The sequence below is a fragment of the Protopterus annectens genome, chromosome 2.part1, assembly GCF_019279795.1.
Source record: "Protopterus annectens isolate FY-2018-M chromosome 2.part1, PAN1.0, whole genome shotgun sequence".
Taxonomy (NCBI): domain Eukaryota; kingdom Metazoa; phylum Chordata; order Ceratodontiformes; family Protopteridae; genus Protopterus; species Protopterus annectens.
Genome location: NC_056729.1, coordinates 271,043,890 through 271,064,825, shown reverse-complemented (window position 1 = coordinate 271,064,825; position 20,936 = coordinate 271,043,890). Strand labels below are relative to the sequence as shown.

At 42.9% G+C, this 20,936-nt stretch overlaps 1 protein-coding gene across 1 annotated transcript in view; it reads left to right on the top strand.

The window, feature by feature from the left end:
- Window positions 1-20,936, top strand: part of CENPE (centromere protein E) — a 3,008,010-nt gene that overhangs the window by 1,573,747 nt on the left and 1,413,327 nt on the right. Inside the window, exon 27 of the mRNA XM_044063442.1 lies at window positions 20,682-20,903. Coding sequence (XP_043919377.1) covers window positions 20,682-20,903 — 222 coding nt within the window. The remainder of the gene's footprint in view (window positions 1-20,681; window positions 20,904-20,936) is intronic.

The following is a 20,936-nucleotide window of genomic DNA, read 5'->3' as shown; positions in this document are numbered from 1 at the left end:
GCTCCCATCAACCGATAGCCACGGTGACCATGAATGGCCTCCATGATGGAGTGGCAGGGGGCTTTGTCAGGGAAACTCTCTGTACAAGGCACCTGGTCGGAGACAGAGGCCCTTTTGCATATCAGTGTCCTTTCAACTGAGGGCGTTGCTACTAGCGTTGCATTTCATTCCATCCTTCCGTCAGGGAGTTTTGCGATCCAATCAGACAACATGTCACTAGTCTGGTACATCAACAAACAAGGGAGTACCAGGTCTTACCCGTTATGCAGAGATGCCTTGAATATGGCAATGGGCGATAGCTTCCACCTGCTTTCTAATTGCAACACACATTCCCGGGAGCTGCAACTTGATAGCTGACAAATTGACCAGGTGCATTCTGCAACCTCACGAGTGATCCCTCAATCCTATGATATTGGCAAGAATCTTCAACTGCTGGGGCCAGGCTTGCTGCGACCTATTTGCCTCCAAAACCACCTACAAATGCAGCAACTTTTTTCCCCTGATCCCCCCACCGAGAGATGCTGTAGTCCACGCTTGGCCTTCGGGTCTACTTTATGCTTATCCTCCTCTTCCCTTCATCTCCTTATTTCTGAACAAAGCGCGACAGTTGAAAAGCAAAGTGGTCTTATTTGCTCTATATTGGCTTCAACAAGTCTAGATGTTCATCATGTTACCCTGCTGCAGTCATCACACTTGGGTTATCCTGCCGTCAGGCAGCCCGAATTCCAAAGTCTTGGTCCGCCGTCAGTTGCTGTTGCTTCTTCCCTGACATCAGTGCGTCAGGGGTATATAAGAGGCATCTGACGCCATTTTCCCCAGTCTTTCTTGCCGCGTGGTGCCCGAAGCAGAAGCAGTTCGCAAGTGCCGGTCGGCTGACACCTCAGATTTTCGATTTGAATTTCAGGCCGAAGTCTTCAATAAAGCTAAGTACCCCATTTGGGAACATTTTCTTGCCTCAGTCCAATGTCAGAAAAAGTTAACAATTGCATTTCTTGTGGGAAGCAAATACCTCATAAGAACTTCCATTCCTATTGTATTCCTTGCCTAGGCCCAGATCACGACGTCGCAGGTTGTCGGTTTTGCACTAGGTTTAATAAACGCACTATCAAATGCCATTTTGACTTCGCACGGCATTATTTTGGTAGGAAATTCAATTATATCATGCCGTCGGAGCAGCCGACGACCGCAATTCTTAAAAACTGCAAGGATAAGGACAGGCAGCCTAGGAATAAGCCAGACTCCGAGGCCTCAGCTGGGCCTGTCGCCGTTTCTCCGGTTTTCAGTGAGGCGCCTATGCAGCCCCTGACGACCGCAGAGCTGGAACCCCAAACAGTTGACGACTCCCACGTGGAGTCATCTAGGCCGACGCAGCCATCTACTGACACCGGAGCAGATTTAGACACCGGTGCAGAGGAAACGCCTTTGGTTGCAGAAGGTGTCTTCAGACCGACTACACTCACCATTAAATCTTATGCTAAACTTAAAACTCCTTTAAAACCTAAGAAAACTGTTCATCAGTCAACAGGTCAAGGCCCCATGCCTAAGAAACAGATGCTTAAGATGGCTGAAGATTTAATTACCTTATCAGGGGTTCCCATCCCCCTCCTGATAAAAGACCAAGACAAGAGGAGGATTATGCATCCTCTGACCGGGTTTCTCTCTCCTCAGATTCTTCTGAAGAACAGGATTACACTTTTCCACCTTATGAGGATTCTGATGCTGAAGACTCTATTCCCTCAGCATCTCCCCTGAAGACTACTCCTTTGGGGAAACATTACATACCATGAGGGAACATTTCCACTGGGAAGGCCAGGATTACTCAGATTCTAAGAAAAGGCTCCGAGAGTTCCTTCTGTTACCCCAGCACAGACCTCTTGCTTTTCCTCCTGTTTTAGATATTGTGGATGATGTCTACTTGGAGTCCAGTTTAAATCCAGGCTCTCTACCTCCTGCTCCAGCCAAACCAGACAGATACTACAGAGTACCTGACTCACACAAATTCCTTTATAAAAGCCCTGTAGCTGATCCAGAAACCATATCCCAGGGTCCTAAGGGAGCAAAGGCTTCTATGTTAAAAATCCTGTGCCCTCTGAAAGAGATTCCAGAGCCCTAGACAGATGGGGAAAGAAAATATGCACCTCTGCAACTCTGGCTATGAGAGCATTAAATTGCCAGTTTCACATGTTGAAATATCAACAATTCCTGATGTCTCAGTTAAAACAAAAAAATGAGCACACATTCAGAACAGCCTGATTTCAAGGAAATGCAGGATCTGTTGCATGCAGCTGAACAGGTGGGCAAACATACTTTACAATGCGGATTTGATTCACTGGAAGCTTTCTGTAGAGCAGCTGTTACTGGCTTAACATTCATAGACATGCTTGGTTAAAGAGCAAACCCTCCCTGACCATGTTAAAGCAAAATTATTAGATGCACCTTTACAACAGGATGTATTATTTGGTGTCAAAGGAGAAGAGGTTTTAAAGAAAATGGAGGATAAGGCTAAATCTATGCAAACGGTCAAGGATTTCTTACAGGTACAACCCCCTCGCTTCAGCAGAAATTGGCCAACAAAAAATTGGTCTTTTCCAGCTTCAGACAGATCACAGAGGGGCAAATACAGACGCCCAAGGGGCAGAGGTCAGTCACAGGGCCCTTACAGGCCTCGCCAATGGGGTTCTCCTACCCAGAAAGGAGAAGACAGGCCCCAAGCTAACAGAAGGCAGACGCAATGACTCTATTCTCAAACTACCAAGCAAATCTCTCCTGGCAACACCCTTGGGAGGAAAACTAGCATTTTATGCAGACAACTGGCACATCATCACAAAAGACAAATGGGTTCTAAACATTTTCTCTCAAGGATACAGATTCCACTTTCATACCTTACCAAGGATCAAAGGAATGCCAAACCTGCCAGCAAATCAATGGGCAGAGGCACAAAAACAAATTACAGCTCTCATGAACATGAGAGCCATTCAACAGGTACCTACACAGGAGCAGGGACAAGGAGTTTACTCAAGACTCTTACTAGTTCCAAGAAAGGACAAAGCATGGAGACCCATTCTGGATCTTTCAGTTCTGAACACCTGTCTGCAAGTACCAAAATTCAAGATGGTAACACTACAGCAGCAGCTTCCCATGCTGGGCAAGAATGCTTGGCTAGTCACTTTGGACCTCAAGTAGGCATACCTGCATGTCCTTATCAGACAAAGTTGCAGAAGATACCTCCGCTTCATTGCAGGTTCAACACATTACCAATTCATTGCACTGCCCTTTGGCTTATCTACTGCGCCCAGGGTCTTCACAAAATGCCTGGCACCAGTAATTGCATACTGCAGACAAAGAGGAATTCAAGTATACCCATACCTGGACGACTGTCTTATTCAAGCAGAAAACAAGGGCATTCTTTTACAGCATCTGGCATTTGTCAAACACCTTCTAAGTTGCCTAGGCTACACAGTAAACGAAAAGAAATCAAAACTAGTGCCCTCACAAAACATAACATTCCTGGGTGCCAGCTTGAATACAACGGCCCAGATGGCTTATCTCACGCCAGACAAACGACTATCTCAATATTTCAAAATAATGGCAACAAAGACCCAACTCCCTGCAAGAAAAATTCTGCAGGCCTTGGGATTCATGGCATCTTGCATTCTACTAATACCATTTGCAAAACTGCATACGAGGAAATTACAATGGTACCTGAAAAGTGTATGGACTCAGCACAGCCACAGCTTGGAAACAATGATTCCACTCATTCCCTGCCTTCAACAGGAGTTTCTATGGTGGGCACAGGCATGTCACCTCAACAAGGGTCAGCCTTTCACCTTACCCACAGCCAGGCAAACTATGACAACAGATGCATCGGACTATGCCTGGGGAGCACACATGGCAGGACAGTGCATTCAGGGCAAATGGACTACAGATCAGAGACACCTGCATATCAATCAAAAAGAAATGCTAGCAGTGCAGAATGCCATAACAGCTTTCAAGGACCTTCTACACTCAGGACAACTACTAAGGACAGACAACACCACAGTTGTGTGGTACATAAGCAAGGGGGCACACATTCCTACCCTCTATTCAGGCAAGCAATGACCTTGTGGAACACTGCACTGTCTTACCAGGTTCAATTACAAGCACAATTCCTGCCAGGAAAGAAAAACACATTGGCAGACGACCTAAGCAGAAACATCATGGATCCACACGAATGGAAACTAGATCCACAAGTATTTGCAATAATAGCTCAAAAATGGGGACGCCCAGACATCTGTTTGCAAGCCCCCACAACCACCAGCTTCAAAAATTTTGCACAAGGACCTTTCATCCACTAGCTTGGAAAGTGGGACGCTCTCTCATTCAGTTGGAAAACATTAGCAGTCTATGCCTTCCTTACACTGCCTCTTCTAGCAAAGGTACTGCTGAAAGTCAGATTAGAGAGGCCACAAATGATTCTCGTTGCACCAGATTGGCCATGCTAACATTGGTATCCAGTTTTAAGGACCATGGCCCAGGGTCCACCATGGATTTTGCCACAAATTCCTCACCTGCTCACTCAGCGAGACAATCTGATTCTACACAGCCAGCTCAAGACTTTAAACCTGGCTGCATGGCAAATTACCTAAACAACCAGCCAACACCTTTATCCAAAGCTGTTATGGATGTCATTCAGGAGGCCCAGCACCAGGAAAACCTATTCAGACAAATGGAAAAGATTTTGCTCCTGGAACCAGGCTAAAGGCCTAAATCCCCTGGAGCCGAACATTCTTCAGATTCTACAATATTTAACTGAGATGTTACACAAAGGACTTTCCTTTTCATCTATTAAGATCCACGCCTCAGCAATTTCAGCTCATTAAAGCACATATATTCCTTTATTTTCACATCCACTCCTAAGACAATACCTCAGCGGTGCTAAGAACTTAAGACCGCCAAAGAGAGCTCCAACACCTACTTGGGATCTCAACTTTGTCCTGGAAAAGCTTACACTGCCGCCCTTTGAACCAGCTTTTTCAAGTGATTTAACATTTCTTTCATGGAAAACTGCCCTACTTCTAACAATAACCTCAGCTAGAAGAGTCTCAGAGCTACAGGCACTAATGGCAGTGGAACCTTTTCTCATTTTTCATCAAGACAGAGTTTTCTCTATGAACTAATCCTTCCTTTATGCCAAAGGTGGTATCCAGTGTGGTCCTAAACCAAACCATTCACTTGCCCACCTACTTCCCAAATCCCCAGAACAAAGGAGAAAGACTCCTGCACTCTTTGGACATTCACAGGCAATTACGTTACTGCTTGGATAAAACTAAGGCTTTCAGAAAAACTGACCAGCTCTTTGTAGCCTATGCTACAGGATTACAAGGAAAAGCTATCTCAAAACAGACCATTTCTAAATGGATAGGACATTGCATACGTTTCTGCTGCACACATCATGGGAAACCAGTATCTGCTAACATTAGGCCCCACTCCACCAGGACTACAGCTACATCAGCAGCCTTTCTCAGGGGAGTGTCAACCAAGGCTATTCTGGAAGCTGCTACTTGGAGTTCAGTGCACACCTTCACCAAACACCATCACTTACCTCTTTACTCTAAGACTAGAGCTGGTTTTGCCACTGCAGTTTTGCAGGGCCTACTAGCCTCTTCTAACCCTGTTTGACTCCACCTCCCCTCCTTAGCTTTGGGATTCAACCCAAGTGTGATGACTGCAGCAGGGTAACCCGATGAACATAGTAAAGTTTTGTACCTACCATAAATGTTGATGTTCGAGTGTTCACCCTGCTGCAGTCCAGGTTACCCTCCCTCCATCCCCTCTGAACTAGCTGAACTTATCTCTACCACTTTATCCTATACTACCTCCGTGGTGTACCTAAGGGTTTTGTTTTATCCGGGAAGAAGCGACAGCAACCGACACTGGACCAAGACTTTGGAATTCGGGCTGAGTGCGGGACCGCCTGACGGCAGGATAACCCAAGTGTGATAACTGCACAGGGTGAAAACTCGAACATCTACATTCATGGTAGGTAGAAAACTGTACTTTCCCCTTCCTCTGGCCTCACCTGCTAGATCAACCGTGGATGCTAAATCCATCCCCAAAGTTGATCTCCCATCTGCAGGGTGCGACTCACCCCAATCTAACAGCCCTGAAACTGACAACATGGGTTCTCCACTTCCAGTGATTGCCAAGCAAGAAAACCTCTCGTCCCCTGTGCGAAATTATCTTATTGCATCTCATAAATCGTCCGCCAGACTAATCTATCTTAACAAATGGAAAAGGTTCTCTCTATGGGCAGTGAATAAACAATTAGACCTTTTGTCAACCCCAGTTTCGATGGTTTTGGATTACTTTTCACATCTTTTCCACTCTGAGGTGTCGCCTCTACTATTCGTGTGCATTTTGCTGCCATCTCACATTTCCAAATTAGTTTTCAGAATTCTTCACTTATGTCTTATAGACCCTGTAAAACTTTCTTGAAGGGGGTTATCCACCTAAAGCCTTCCTTTAGAGAACTGGTACAACATTGGGATTTGGTATTGGTTCTGCAAGCTCGAACAGCCGCCCCCTTTAAACCTGCGTCTACATGTGATGTGAAATATCACTCTTGGAAAACTTTGTTTCTGATTACTATTACATCAGCCAGATGTCTTACGGAACTTTATGCCTTATGCATTAAACCTCCTTATCTTCCATAAGGGTAGGGTATCACTGAGAACTAATTCTTCCTTTTTACCAAAAGTGGTGTCAGAGCGATCTATCAACCAGTCTATTGATCTCCCAGTGTTCTTTCCTAACCACTCTAACAAGGGAGAGTATTGCCTGCACTTGTAGACAATTACGGTTTTATCTGGACAGAACAAAATCTACGCGTATATCAGACCAACTGTTTCTGGATCTAAACAAGGTCATCCTGTCTCAAAAGTTACATTGGCTTCATGGTTGAGAAATTGTATTGCCTTTATCTGCAACAGAAACGTCACTTTGCCTCACAGAGTGAAAGCACATTCTACAAGATATATGGCAACTTCAGCAGCTTTTCAAGCTAAGGCTTCCCTCACTGATATTTGCTTAGCTGCGACTTGGGCCAAATCTCATACTTTTATTAATCATTACAAATTGGACTTGGCCTGCAAAGGTAGTGCTTCTTTTGGCTCCATGATGCTCAGGAATGTCCTTCCATGAGGGCCACCCAGGGATACAGATAGCTGGGGACTCTGTCCCATCAGTAAAGAATGAACGAAGATTAACAACATTAGATAAAGAAGTTGTCTTTCCATAATGTTCCATCTGTGTTGATGATCTTCGTTCATTTATTTTTCCCACCCTCCATTCCCCATCCAGAGGTTCCTGGTTGATCTCATATACTCCTGTATTGTAGGTCTGTTATGACCAGAGGTAGCTTCTACTTTTATCTTTCAACTTGCAAACTCGATCTGAGGTAACAGGGAGCAGAGCATTCTAGGTTAGGACCTTGGCTTGAGAGTTTTTGGCTGACGCGAGCTTGATATTGGCCGGCTCGATTCTAAGGATGGAACCGATAACCCATCAGTAATGAACGAAAATCAACAACACAGATGGAACGTTATGATAAGACATAACTTCTTAATATCTTCCTAGATTTCTAAAGCCGTTTTTTTCATGATAGATGTTTTTCCTTTTTGGTAAAGGCTCAGTTTAGCAGAGCTTTTGCTTTTTCTTGTGCTTTTTCAAAGGGCTGGATACAAATTCCATCCTTGAAGCTGCTACTTGGTCTTCTGTCCATACTTTCTCTGAGCTTTATAATTTGGATGTTATTTCTTGGGGTAGAGCTAGCTTTACCAGGGGTATCTTGCATGGGTTTCTTGAGAGCTCTTCAGTGCCATCCTCCTCCCAGGTTTTTTACTGAGCTTTTGCACTCTCCCTTATATAAGGAATACTGAAACAGTGTTATGGAAAGATATAGTACAGCTGTGTAAAATCTTACCATAACAGTATGTAAAGGCTGCCAGCCCAGTTAGCTGGAATTTTGTAAATAATTCTGATATTTGTGAATAGTAATATTGTTTGTATGCTTGTCTTACAAATGTAAGAAAACTGTATGTTTTGTGATGAGCTTCAAAAATGTAACCACAGGCACCCTACTGGAAAAGAGCAAAACTCTAAGAAAATAAGTTGAATGGTTTATGATGGTGTTTATCTCAGCTTGGAGACTGAAGGTCTACAGCTAGAAATTCTTTCTATTGTCTGGAAACAGAAATAATTACAGGTTTTCAAGGTAACTGTGTTTAACAATTTTAGGGTTTCCAGTTCTAGGCAAAACTTCAGAGAGCTAAGTATTTTTTAACACAGAGGGTTTGTATTTTACGTTCCTGTTAGCCTGGAAATGAAAGGCAGAGGTGACAAGAATGACGTAATGTGAGATAACCCAGCAGAAATGTTTGATAGTAATTCAAGAACTATCTCAGAGAGAAAGTCTGTGCATTTTGTATTTGTCTCTGAACCTGTAAACATCCATTCAGCACTTGTATTTGCCTTGCTTTGTAAAGCTTAGATCATAGTATCTCTCTTAGAGATAGGAAAATAGTAAAATTAGTTGAGATTTTTTCTGTTTTTGTGAGACTGTCCTGCAAGTTTCTTTTAAAATATTTCCTGCTATTCCGAACTCTGTTGTCACTTTGTTGAGTTATTGTGTATTGTCTTGTGCTTTTAATTTATTATTAAATATATTTAAACCTTTTAATTGTGGCTGGTTTGTTTAGCGATATTTAAGGTCTTAGCGTTCTTGCACATGTATTTGGTGACACTGTACAAGCCACTCTTGAATAGCCTTAGTTTGGTCACACCATTTGGATAATAGTAACATTGCACAGTAGAATTGGTCACCCTTTTGGGAAGTGCCTTATTGTAGCTAATAAAGAGCTGGTTGCTGGCAGTGATTACTACCTTAAAGTCTGGACAGAAGGGGACATAACTATTGAACCTGTGCCAGCCTTCCCCATGAGTGTTTGTGTGTTTGTAGATGAATCAAATTTCAAAGTGTTTGCGTGTGACAGCTTCTTGGGCAGGGACACGAAGCACTGGTTGGACAGAGAGGGTGTTGGAGGTTTTGGCTTGACAATTCAACTTGAGATCTTAACCTTTAGCTGTGCCAGGGGGGAAGTCTTATTGGGGATCTGGAGAGAGAGATGGAGAAACCACCCCCAGGCTGACTGTGATCTGTGTGTGCTGTTAAGGGAAATTTTACTTTACTGTGTGCACTTGTCATCCTCCCAATGTGCACGTCCCTTACTTGTGTTACGGGTGAGGATTGAGGCTCCTTGGTTACTGGGTCAGGGCAGGGATATCACATATTAATTGGTTGCAGTGGTTGGATAAGCCACATCACATATTAATTGGTTGATAGTGGTGAGCTAGCCACATCATATATTAATTGGCTTGTGGTGTGGATATTTCCTGTAGCTTGTGTCTAGTGATCACTGAAGGTGCTTGTACTCTTAATCAGCCATGCAGTGAACATTAAGAGTTCATATCACAATTGTTTTATTTTTTTGTTCGCTTAGGTAGTCAGTGAGAACAGGCAAGCATGTCAGCAGAGGAGTATAGCAAGCTGACGAGGAGCCAGTTGGCTGAGATGTGCCAGGCTAAAGTACTGGTGCATGCCAACCTGACTAAGTCAGACATGATTGCAGCTTTAGTCACAGCTGCATCAGAGAATAGCAAACAGGAGGACGATCAGACTGGCCATGGAGATGTACCACACTCAGAAAATGGACAGCTCAACCTTTTCCACAGAGGACTTAAAAATATGTCTGGAGTTAGAGACTTGAGTTGGAAGCCAAGCATTTTGAAATTGAGGCAACAGAGAGACTGAGGCATCTAGACACTGAGGAAAATGAGAAACTGTTACGCCTGGAAGCTGAGAAGGAGGAAAGGTAGAGGCGACATGAAAAGAAGATGCTAACTTTTCGCCAGAGTCATGGAGGTAATGGGGAAGGGAGTAACCAAACTCCAGAAGCAAAAAAGGTCAGTGCATTTCTTCCACAATTTACAGAGCGAATAATTTTGGTAGTTTCATTCATAGGTTTGAAAGGGAATGTGAACAGTATGATGATGACCAAGGGGTCTGGGTATTGTTCCTGACCCCGTTACTCCATGGTAAAGCAGTAACTGTTCTTTCCAAACTGTCTGTTGCATTACTTTGAGGGAGCATTTTCATTGGGAGAGTCAAGATTTCTCAGAATCAAAAAAGAGGCTCTGGGATTTCCTTCTCTTCCCTCAGCACAAGCCTTTAGCCATACCCCCTGTTTTAGACATTGTGGATGATGTGTTCTCGGAGTCAAACTTGTCCCCTGAATCCTTACCTCCGGCTCCCAGCAAGCCTGACAGATACTACAGGGTCCCTGACTCTCACAATTTTTTATTTAGAAGCCCTAATGCTGATCCTGAAACTATTTCACAGGGTCCAAAGGGAGTTAAAGCCTCAACAGCAAAAAATCCTACCCCCTCAACAACATGTTATGGGATTGCTGAAACACAAAATGATGATTTCTGAATGTGCAGAAAATAAAGAATTGCAGGAATTATTGCATGCAGCTGAACAGGTTGGAAAGCACACTTTGCAGTGTGGTTTTGATTCCTTAGAGGCCTCCTGCAGGGCTGCAGTTGCTGGATCTGTGATTAGGAGGCATGCCTGGCTAAAGGAACAAAATTTACCTGATCATGTTAAAGCTAAATTACTAGATGCACCTTTACAGCATGATACTCTGTTTGGTATTAAGGCAGAAGAAGTTTTAAAGAAAATGGAAGACAAAGCTAAGTCTATGCAAACTGTAAAAGACTTCTTACAGGTACAAGCCACCAAGATTCAGTAGACACTGGCCTACAAAAAATGGTCCTTTCCTGTGTCAGACAGAGCTCAAAGGGGCAAATCCAGACGTCCAAAGGGTTCCAGATACCAGGCACAAGATTCATACAGGTCAAAGCAATGGGGGTGCTTCTACCTCCAAAGCTGGAGGAGATAAAGCGCAAACCTACAGAAAACAGTCCCAATGACTTCCCTCTGCCTTCACCAAGCACTTATCTTTTGGCAGCATGCCTAGTGGGAAAATTAGCACTTTTTGCTCAAAATTGGCAGTTAATAACCCAGGACAAGTGGGTGCTAAACATAGTATCACACGGATACAGATTCCATTTCCATACTCTGCCAATGGCAAACGGATGGCCAGATCTGCCAAAAAATCAATGGGCAGAGGCACAGAAACAGGTTACGTCCCTCATGGATATGGGGGCCATTCAGCCAGTACCAGAACAGGAAAAAGGACAATATTTTTACTCAGGACCATTCTTGGTACCCAGGAAGGACAAGGCCTGGCAGCCACTACTGGATTTATCGATTTTGAACACATACCTTGACATTCCAAAATTCTGACTTTGCAGCAGCTTCTACCCATGCTGGGCAAGAATGCTTGGCTGGTGATATTAGACCTAAAAGAGGCATACCTGCATGTCCCAATAAGGCAATCGTGCAGAAGATACCTCAGATTCAAGGCCTGCTCAATGCATTGCCAATTTTCTGCACTGCCCTTTGGCTTCTCTACTGCGCCCAGGGTCTTTACAAAGCGCTTGGCACCAGTGATTGCATTTTGCAGACAAAGAAGTATACAAATATATCCTTACTTGGATGACTGTCTCATTCAAGCAGAGAAACATGGACATTCTTCTTCAACACCTGGCGTTTGTGAAAAGGCTTCTAACATGCCTAGGGTACACAAACAAAAATAAATCACAACTGGTACCTTCTCAAAAGACACCATTCCTGGGTGCAAGCTTGATTACAACTGCCCAGGTGGCTTACCTCATGCCAGACAAAGGCAACTGACTACTTACTTCAAACTGATGTCAACAAAAACCCAGTTATCTGCAAGACAAATTCTGCAGGCTTTCGGCTTCATGGCATCCTGCGTCCTGCTGTTTCTATATGCAAGACTGCATATGAGGAAACTTCAATGGTACCTAAAAAGTTTATGGAGTCAACATTGTCACAGCCTGGAAACAATGATTCCTCTCATTCCCTGCCTACAACAGGAGTTTCTGTGGTGGGCAAAGGTATGTCACCAAGACATGGGATGGCCATTCACTCTACCCCCTGCCAGACGAACCTTAACAGACGCATCAGATTATGCTTGGGGGGCCCACATGGTGGAAAGATGCATTTAGGGCATATGGACCCCAAAACAAATGCATCTACATATCAACCAGAAAGAGATGCTAGCTGTTCAAAATGCCCTGACAGCCTTCAAGGACTTGCTTCATCCAGGACAACTACTGATAGACGGACAACACCACGGTCATTTGGTACATAAACAGGGGGGTACCCACTCATACCCCCTTTGCAGATTAGGCATGGCACTGTGGAGCACAGCTTTGACTTACGAAATACATCTTCAAGCTCAATTCCTGCCAGGAAAACAAAATACTCTGGCAGACGACTTAAGCAGAAATCTTATGGATCCACACGAGTGGAAACTAGATCCTCATGTTTTCAGAATGATAACAAATGGGGGACCTCAGACATAGATCTATTTGCCTCTCCTCAAAATTACCAATTAAAAAGATTGTGCACACGGACTTATCACAGACAGTATGGAAAGTGGACGCCCTGTCCTTCAGCTGGAAAAACCTAACAGTTTACGCCTTTACTCCTCTGCCCCTTCTTCCCAAGGTCCTCCTAAAAGTCAGACAAGAAAAGCCAAAGATGATACTAATAGCCCTGGACTGGCCCCACCAATACTGGTACCCAATCCTAAGGAATTTGCCTCAATACCCAGCTTGGACCTTACCCCAAAAACCTCAACTATTGTCCCAGCAAAACAATCGGATCCTGCACAATCAACTCCAGACACTGAACCTGGCAGAATGGCTGATCATATAGTTATACAAACACCACCACTCAGTAAGGCTGTGATGGATGTCATTTTGGAAGCCAGAAGCCTAGTACTAGAAAATCTTATGCTGATAAATGGAAGAGATTCTGCACTTGGAATCAAGCATGAGGAACTGATACAGCAGAACCAAATATTCCTCAGTTATTACAATACTTGACTGAGATGATTGACAAAGGCCTATCTTTCTCATCAATTAAAATCCATGCCTCTGCCATTTCAGCTCATTACAATGCAGAGCCACCAATCTTTTCTCATCCTTTACTAAAGCAGTATCTTAGAGGAGCCAAAAATGTAAGGCCTCCTAGAAGATAACCAAAACCTACATGGGACCTCAATTATGTGTTGGAAAAGCTCACCCTGCCTCCATTTGAACCAGCTGCTACTACTGATATAAAGTTCTTATCATGGAAAACAGCTCTGCTACTAGCAATTACTTCAGCAAAAAGAGTCTCAGAGCTACAGGCCCTCATGGCTGTGGAGCCTTTTATCTTATTTTACCCAGACAGGGTGTCTCTGAGGACAAATCCAACATTTATGCCTAAGGTGGTTTCCAGTGTGGCTCTTAACCAATATATTCATATGCCAACCTTTTATCTAAATCCACAGAACAAGGGAGAGAGAATTCTGCATTCCTTGGACGTACACAGACAGCTATGATTCTACTTGAACAGGACTAGAGCTCTAAGAAAAACTGAGCAATTGCTAGTGATATATGCTGCAGGATCAGAAGGAAAGGCTATTTCAAAGCAGACTATTTCAAAGTGGATAAGCCACTATTCATTTCTGCTACTTACACCATGGTAAACCTGTGCCCAAGGTCATTGTCTCATTCCACCAGAGCTCTAGCTACTTCAGCAGCCTTTCTCAGAGGAGTACCAAACAAATACATTCTAGAGGCTGCTACTTGGCGTTCTGTCCACACCTTTACAAAGCATTATCACTTGCTTCTCTACTCGAAGTCCAGGGCAGGCTTTGCCACTGCAGTTCTGCCCGGCCTTATAGGCGCACCTAATGCTGTTTAGGTCCTGCCTCCCAACCATAGCTTTGGGATTCTACCCAAATGTAATGACTGCAACAGTGAAACATGAAGAACACAGTACAATTGTGTACACTTACCATAAATGTAGATGTTCAAGTATATTCACTGTTGCAGTCCAGGTTACCCGCCCGGCATCCCTCCTTTCATTCTGGATTTTATCTTTCCTTCTCTATCTTCTACAACCTAACTGGTGTATTTGCTTGTAGATGAAGGTAAATTTATATTGATGCATGTATATTTACTTGTTATGTATTTTTGATACCTTTTGGGGGCACCTGACATCTGGGGCAAGGAAAACTAAAGGAAATGGCGTTGGCTGCTTTTTTTATACCCCTGACGACCTGACGTCATGGAAGAGGAGACAGCAACCAATGCAGGACCCAAGACTTTGGAATTCAGGCCGACTGAGGGCAACCTGCCAGCAGATTACCCAAATGTAATGACTGCAACAGTGAATACACTCGAACATCTATATTTATGGTAAGTGTACACAACTGTACTTTATGTACTAAGCTTCAAAAATGTAACCGCAGTGCACCCTACTGGAAAAGAGCAAACCTCTAAGACAGTAAGTTGAATTGTTTATGGTGGTGGTTATCTCAGCATGGAGACAGAATGTCTGTAGCTAGAAATTCTTTCTGTTGTCTGGAAACAGAAATAATTACAGGTTTCCAAGGCAAAAGTGTTTAACTATTTTTAGATTTCCAGTTCTAGGCAAAACTTCAGAAAGATAAGTATTTTTTTAACATAGTGGTATATTTTATGTCGATATTAGCCTGGAAACTAAAGGCAGAGGTGACAAGAATGATGGGATGTGAGATAACCCAGCAGAAATGTTTCATAGTAATTTAAGAACGATCTCAGAGAGAGAGTCTGTGCATTTTGTATTTGTTTTTTTAACCTGTAAGCATTTATTCAGCACTTGTATTTGCCGTGTTCTGTAAGTAAAACTTCGATCATAGTATCTATCTTAGAGATGGATATGAAAATAGTAAGATCAGTCTAGATGTTTTCTGTATGTACTCGAGACTGCCCTGCATGTTTTTTAAAAACATTTCCTATGATTCTGAACTGTTACATTTGTGTATTGTCTTGTGGCTTTATTATTTATTATTAAATATATTTAAACCTTTTAATTGTGGCTGGTTTGTTTAGAGATATTTAAGCTTTTAGAGTACTTGCACATGTATTTGGTGACACTGTACAGGCCACTCTTGAATAGCCTTAGTTTGGTTACACTTAACCATTTGGATTATAGTAACACTGCACACTAGAATTGGTCACCCTCTCGCAAGGGTCTTAATAGTAGCTGATAAAGAGATGGTTGGTGGTAATGATTACTGCTTTATAGTCTGGGCAGTAGGGGGCATAGCTAGTGAACCTGCGCCAGCCTTCCCCATGAATGTGTGTTTGTATATAAATCAAATCTTTTTGTGTGTGTGTGTGTGTGTGTGTGTGTGTGTGTGTGTGTGTGTGTGTGTGTGTGTGTGTGTGTGTGTGTGTGTGTGTGTGTCAGCTACTTGAGCAGGGACACGAAACACTGATTGGACAGAAATTCCAGCTAGCTGTGCTGGCAGCCTTCACACAATAGATGTCTTTCTCTTCACTGTTGCAGTATTTGCTCCTTCCCTCCTGCCCACTCTGCTCTAACCTTTTCTCCTTATCCTCTTGGCCGGGGTTCTTTTCTGTTTTTTCTTTCTGGATACACATGTTCCTTTTGGTCCCTAGGGCATTCTGTTTCTTCTGGGGCTTTTCAGTTCTGGAATGTGTGCATCCGTATGTCAACTTTTATATGTGTATATTACATAATCAAACTTTTAAACGTTCGAGCATCATATGGTCGACACCATATGATCGAACTTTTAAAAGTTTGAAAATGTAATAAAAAATAAATAAACCAAAGAAAAGACCTAGCTGAACACTTTAAGCAGGGGTGCAAGCACCCCCCTGCTCTTTAAATATACCAACTCCGAGATCGTACTACAGTGCAGAAAAGGGAAATCTTCCCATTCCGCACTGTATGGAGATCTCCATTAAACGTTCAGACTTTTAAAAGTTCGATCATATGGTGTTGACCATATGATGTTCGAACTGTTAAAAGCTTGACAGCCTGATATAGGCCCACCTTTATGCTGTACCCCTTGCATGAGGAGCATACGTGTGACTTGTAGCACCTGTAAATACTAAAGGTGTTGGTATCCTGGCTGGACATTAGGCTATCCTTGGTATGAGATCCTTTGCATAAGTAATACTGCAAAAGTGAAGAGAAGGACCTCTATTATTATGGTAAGGTTTTACACAGCTGTACTTTTTGAACATTGTAAAGCAGATAAAAGAATGGGGGTATGATACTAAAAAAAAAAAAATGTCAAGGAGAACGTTTTGTAGAAATAAATGGAATTCATTGGAATGCATGTAGATTAAGTTCTTGAAGTGAAATTTAAGGAAAGGGAGGGACTGTGCAATTTATGCAGTGTTGGAGTGAATGAATATTGTTAAAGAAAACATTGTATACTGCATGGCCAGTTTTTATTATGTTAAGTCCCGTTGCATTTTAATCCAATTTAAATTGTTTGACAGGAGAGAGATGATGTGTCATCCTTGTCCATTAGTTTTCTGATAATCATCATTCTGCTTCAGACATATGAATGACTTTTATCTTGGTTATCTCAATGGCTGAGGACTCTGTTAAGAGGTACTTTTTTGTGGGTCTACCTTTTGCAACCTACTGTATGGTCAGAACTGCTCTCCAGCTATAACTGGTAATGTATTTATTTGGAGTTATCCATCTTCATCCCATCTTTCTCCTGTGGGACCCTAGCTTTATGAATGGCTTGCTTGTCCATCTATAGTTTGAATTGTCAGATGTTTGGCAGGCGAGTTCTCTCAACATTTCACCATCATGTCAAGATGTAAGGAACTCTCTCTTTATTTCGGCTTTGAATTTCAAAGCAGTAGTCTCCTGGAAGTGCACTTCTTCCCTATGTCCTTTCATTGACAGATTGGCAGAAAACTATTTGTAGAAAGAGGGGGTATAGTCTGTTATCTTCCTGCTTTTGTAGGTTCTCAATTGTGTCAGGAAATAGTGCTTGGAGTGTGATTCCAAGAGATGCCTCCCTTCCTATCTTTTTTTACCATTGAAACCCATCCCACATTTTCCATTCATTCCATAACTCTCAGGCTTCTGTGGACTCCAGGCATGAGTGTTGAGTTGGGGGGGTTGCAGGTCGTCATTCTGTGAAGTCAAGAAATGTCTTCTGGTCAGAACCTTACTCCTTGCTGGTTAGAAGGCATGGTTCAGTGCCTGCTGCATATCCCTTTTGAGTGATGTTTTTGTGCAGCCTTTATGTCAAGCTAGGGTACTGCTTTAACTTCAGCATGATTGCTTCTGTATGTCCCTTCACACACAGTGCAAGCTTGAAGTGACTCCTATAGTAAGTTTGGGAAGTCGGCTTTAGCTAGTCACTCTGACAGCCTTCATCAGCTTTCAGTATATAGCTTGCTAATTGAACACAAGTTATCGGAGCCTTAGTCTGTATTTTATTCCTGTGTGTCATTGAGCTGATACATGAATCTGACTTGCCTTAGCAGTCCACTGTCACAGGATTTGGCCTTTAGTTTAGAAGTCTTGCATTTCTTCTCATTCACTTCAAGTCCCCGAGATTTATTTCTCACTGTTTGGAACTTTCGCAAGAGTTGATCCATACAAAAAGCACCCAAAATCAAATGTTACAGGTAATGTACTAACGTTATCATTTATTCTGTAAGAGGGCCTTTTGTACTGTATGCTGATTTGATTTGTGTAGTCTGGTTATTTCAGTAGCAGTGATAGAGAGCGACTCCCAGTGTGCAAATATGCAAGATAGGTATACAAGTAGCATAATTTTGCATGTTTTTTCTGGCTTGTACAGATTGAACTGTCTTAATGGGTGATGGGCCAGCTCAGTGGCTTAGCATGCTGTCCCATCGCATGACATATTGGCAAACGCTGGCAGGAGGTGTACATGCCCCTATGTGCAGGGAAGAGAGAGTGAGAAAAAGATGACCTAATAATAGAAGAGGAAACATGCGACATAAGACCAACTTGCAGATCATCTCGTTTGGCAAATGTCTATGTTGTCATAGGATCATATGATCATAGGAGTTACTAGACTAATGGCCCTGGTGCCCTTACAAGCCCAGCCAAGAGTTTATCCCCAGAAAGATAGCTCAGTCAGAACCTGTCAGTGAGGGATACAGGTGGAAACCCCATGGACCATTTTGTGGTTTCCCATCCACTCATCAAGGTTACACTTGAAGTGGGTCAAGTCAGGTGCTTTGTTTTATGTGCATGAGAAATCTGTTCCGGAGACAGGGCAGCCTCTGGGAGACGAATGTCTCTCTCCAGCAGGTTTTATTGATGTTGCATATTGGATTCAGTCCTTTTGAGCAAGCAATGCCTGAGTGTTAGACCTATGGATATGAAGCATCTCTAGTAGGACAGGGTCCAAGATTGCCTTGTTGGTGAGAGACAGATCACCCCTGAGCAATCTGTAAGATACCGAGTAGATTGATAGTGATTTGAGCCTACCTGGATATGACAGGTGTTGGAGACCATGGATTCTCTTTGTGAGGTATTTCAGTGACCTTTCCAGTTGATCCAGATGTTTGGAGATTTACATCCGAAACTGGGCATTATGCTCAATTATTAGTCTAATGAGGGAGGAGTATAGAGCGGTAATAAACTCCTTCCCTTTACTTATGAGATGAACCAAGTAAAAGTTTTTTTTTTACCACTGCTGCTAACGTGATGGTCGAATGTGAGGCTATTAACCTGAGTGCCCAGGTCTCTCATCACAGGTTGTGTGGTTAGGGGGTTGCCTTTGATGTGGTAATCAGTAGGGGTCGTGTGTTTGTTGAATGGTATGATGCATTTTTTTGCGTTTAGCTTGAAAACATGATTTTGGCACCAGTCATTTGTTGCTGTGAGACCCTTTTGCAGTATGTTAACATCATTTGCTGAGTTAGACACCATCCAACTTAGCCATCTGCAAACTTGGTCAGCCACATGCCTTTTGTCTTTGCCTGGACCTCTGAGAACTAGATGTCAAACTGTAGGCGTCCCAGGATAGATTCCTGTGGAAATCCACTAGTGATAGGTCTGCTAACGGAGGTGCATATTTTGACTTTGAGGGTCTTGTCGGTGAGTCAGTTGACCACCCACCTGATGAGATAAGGATTTACACCAAGTTTGTAGCTTTTCGATGGTGCCTGAGTGGGGGATTGTGTCAAAGGCCCTGGCCAAGTCAAGGTAAGCTGTATGTACTGACTTTCCCTTGTCCAGGGCCTTGGTAACAGTCTCAAAGAAGTCAACCAGGTTCAACAGACAAGATCTGCCATTGACTAATCCGAACTTGGTGGGGTCAAGTGCTTGGATATTTCCTAAGTCCTTGTTCATGAGCTCCATAATAGTACACTTCATGGCTTTACAGGTCAGACTTGTCAAGCTAATGGGGTGATAGTTTCCAGGGTCAGTAGTGGCACCATTTTTGCAAGAGGATGACCATGGCAGTTCTCCACTGTTCTGGAACAAAGCCTGTACTTGGGCTGTGGCTGAATAGTGTGCTCAATGGCAAACACAGTTGATATTGACGATGGTGCAGAATACATCCTGGGATACTCTTGGGTCCTATGGAAGCTGTGTTCTTGGATAGGGCATGCAACACTTGATCTACGGAAATGTGATGTGCGGGACAAGTATTGGGAATGTCGAAAGAGCCTTTGGGGAGGAACAGGGAGCTGAAGTTTGAAATGAACCTATCTGCTAGCAGGTTGGCTAAGTCAACAAACAGATCAGTGTAAGTGATACTGTTAAGTACTAATTCAGAACACACCTGGGCTTTGCCACGGAGGTTCCTGACATAACTGAAGAAGACTTTATGGTTTCCCTTTCTTTTTGAGGCTAGTTTTGATTCATAATTGGCATTGGAGGTTTTCACTTGTGATGTAATTTGCTTGCTAAGGTTAAGGAGGGAGGTTTTCCAATTTGAAAATTGTTCCTTTTTTCCCTTGGACAACAGTTTCTTTTTGTTGTAAAGCCTGTTGATAGAGGATTTCCACTAAACAGGTTTGTATTTCCTTGTGGAGCAGGTTTTAGTTCTATTGGGTATGGCTGAGTCCATGCAGTTGTGCAGGTGCTTGTATACTGCATTGACATATCGTTCAACATAGTTCTTTGCATTCCTTGAGGGGGGGGGGTGGTGGTGTGAAGCTACAGATACCCTCCATTAAGTGGTTGTCAGCTTTTGAGAAGTTTTTTAGCTTGATTACAGGGGTGGGGAGGGGTGTTGAGTGGGATAGAAACTTCAGATGAGAGACCATCCAATCTGATCTCACCAGGGAAGAACATACCATTGGGAGGGGTGTAGCAGTCGCCCATGTTGGTAAGAACCAAGTCCAGAATGTTATCTCCTGTTGTGGGGGATGAGATTAACTGGTCTAGTGCATTAGAATTGATGAAGTTGTCTAACTTTTCCCCATCTGCTTATGATGTCCATTGTAGACATGTCTTAAGAATCTTTTGTTAGGGTGATAATTCACTGTTTGATCTGTTGAAATGCATATAGATAAGCGTCTTCAACAGCAAAATCAAAAGAAAGACTTTTACTTCTTGCTTGGTACTAATTTGTAGTAATTTCTCAAAAAAAATAACATTTTTATTGTTTTATGTTATGTTTGGTTAGATTCTCCATCTGAATGAAAAAATGAAAGTAGTTACCTGTGACCATGACAGACAGGTTTTGGAAGAAAATGAAAGTGCCCAGATAACCGGGAGTGACTGTCATCAGCTTGAGCTTCTTGTTACATCTCTTAAACAGGACAGAGATGAGCTACAGCAAACAGTGGAGCGTGTCAGTGCTGAAAGGGATCAGCTGAAGATGGACTTGCAAGAGAACATTGAAACGGTATGTTTTAATAACAGAACGTATAAATATGTA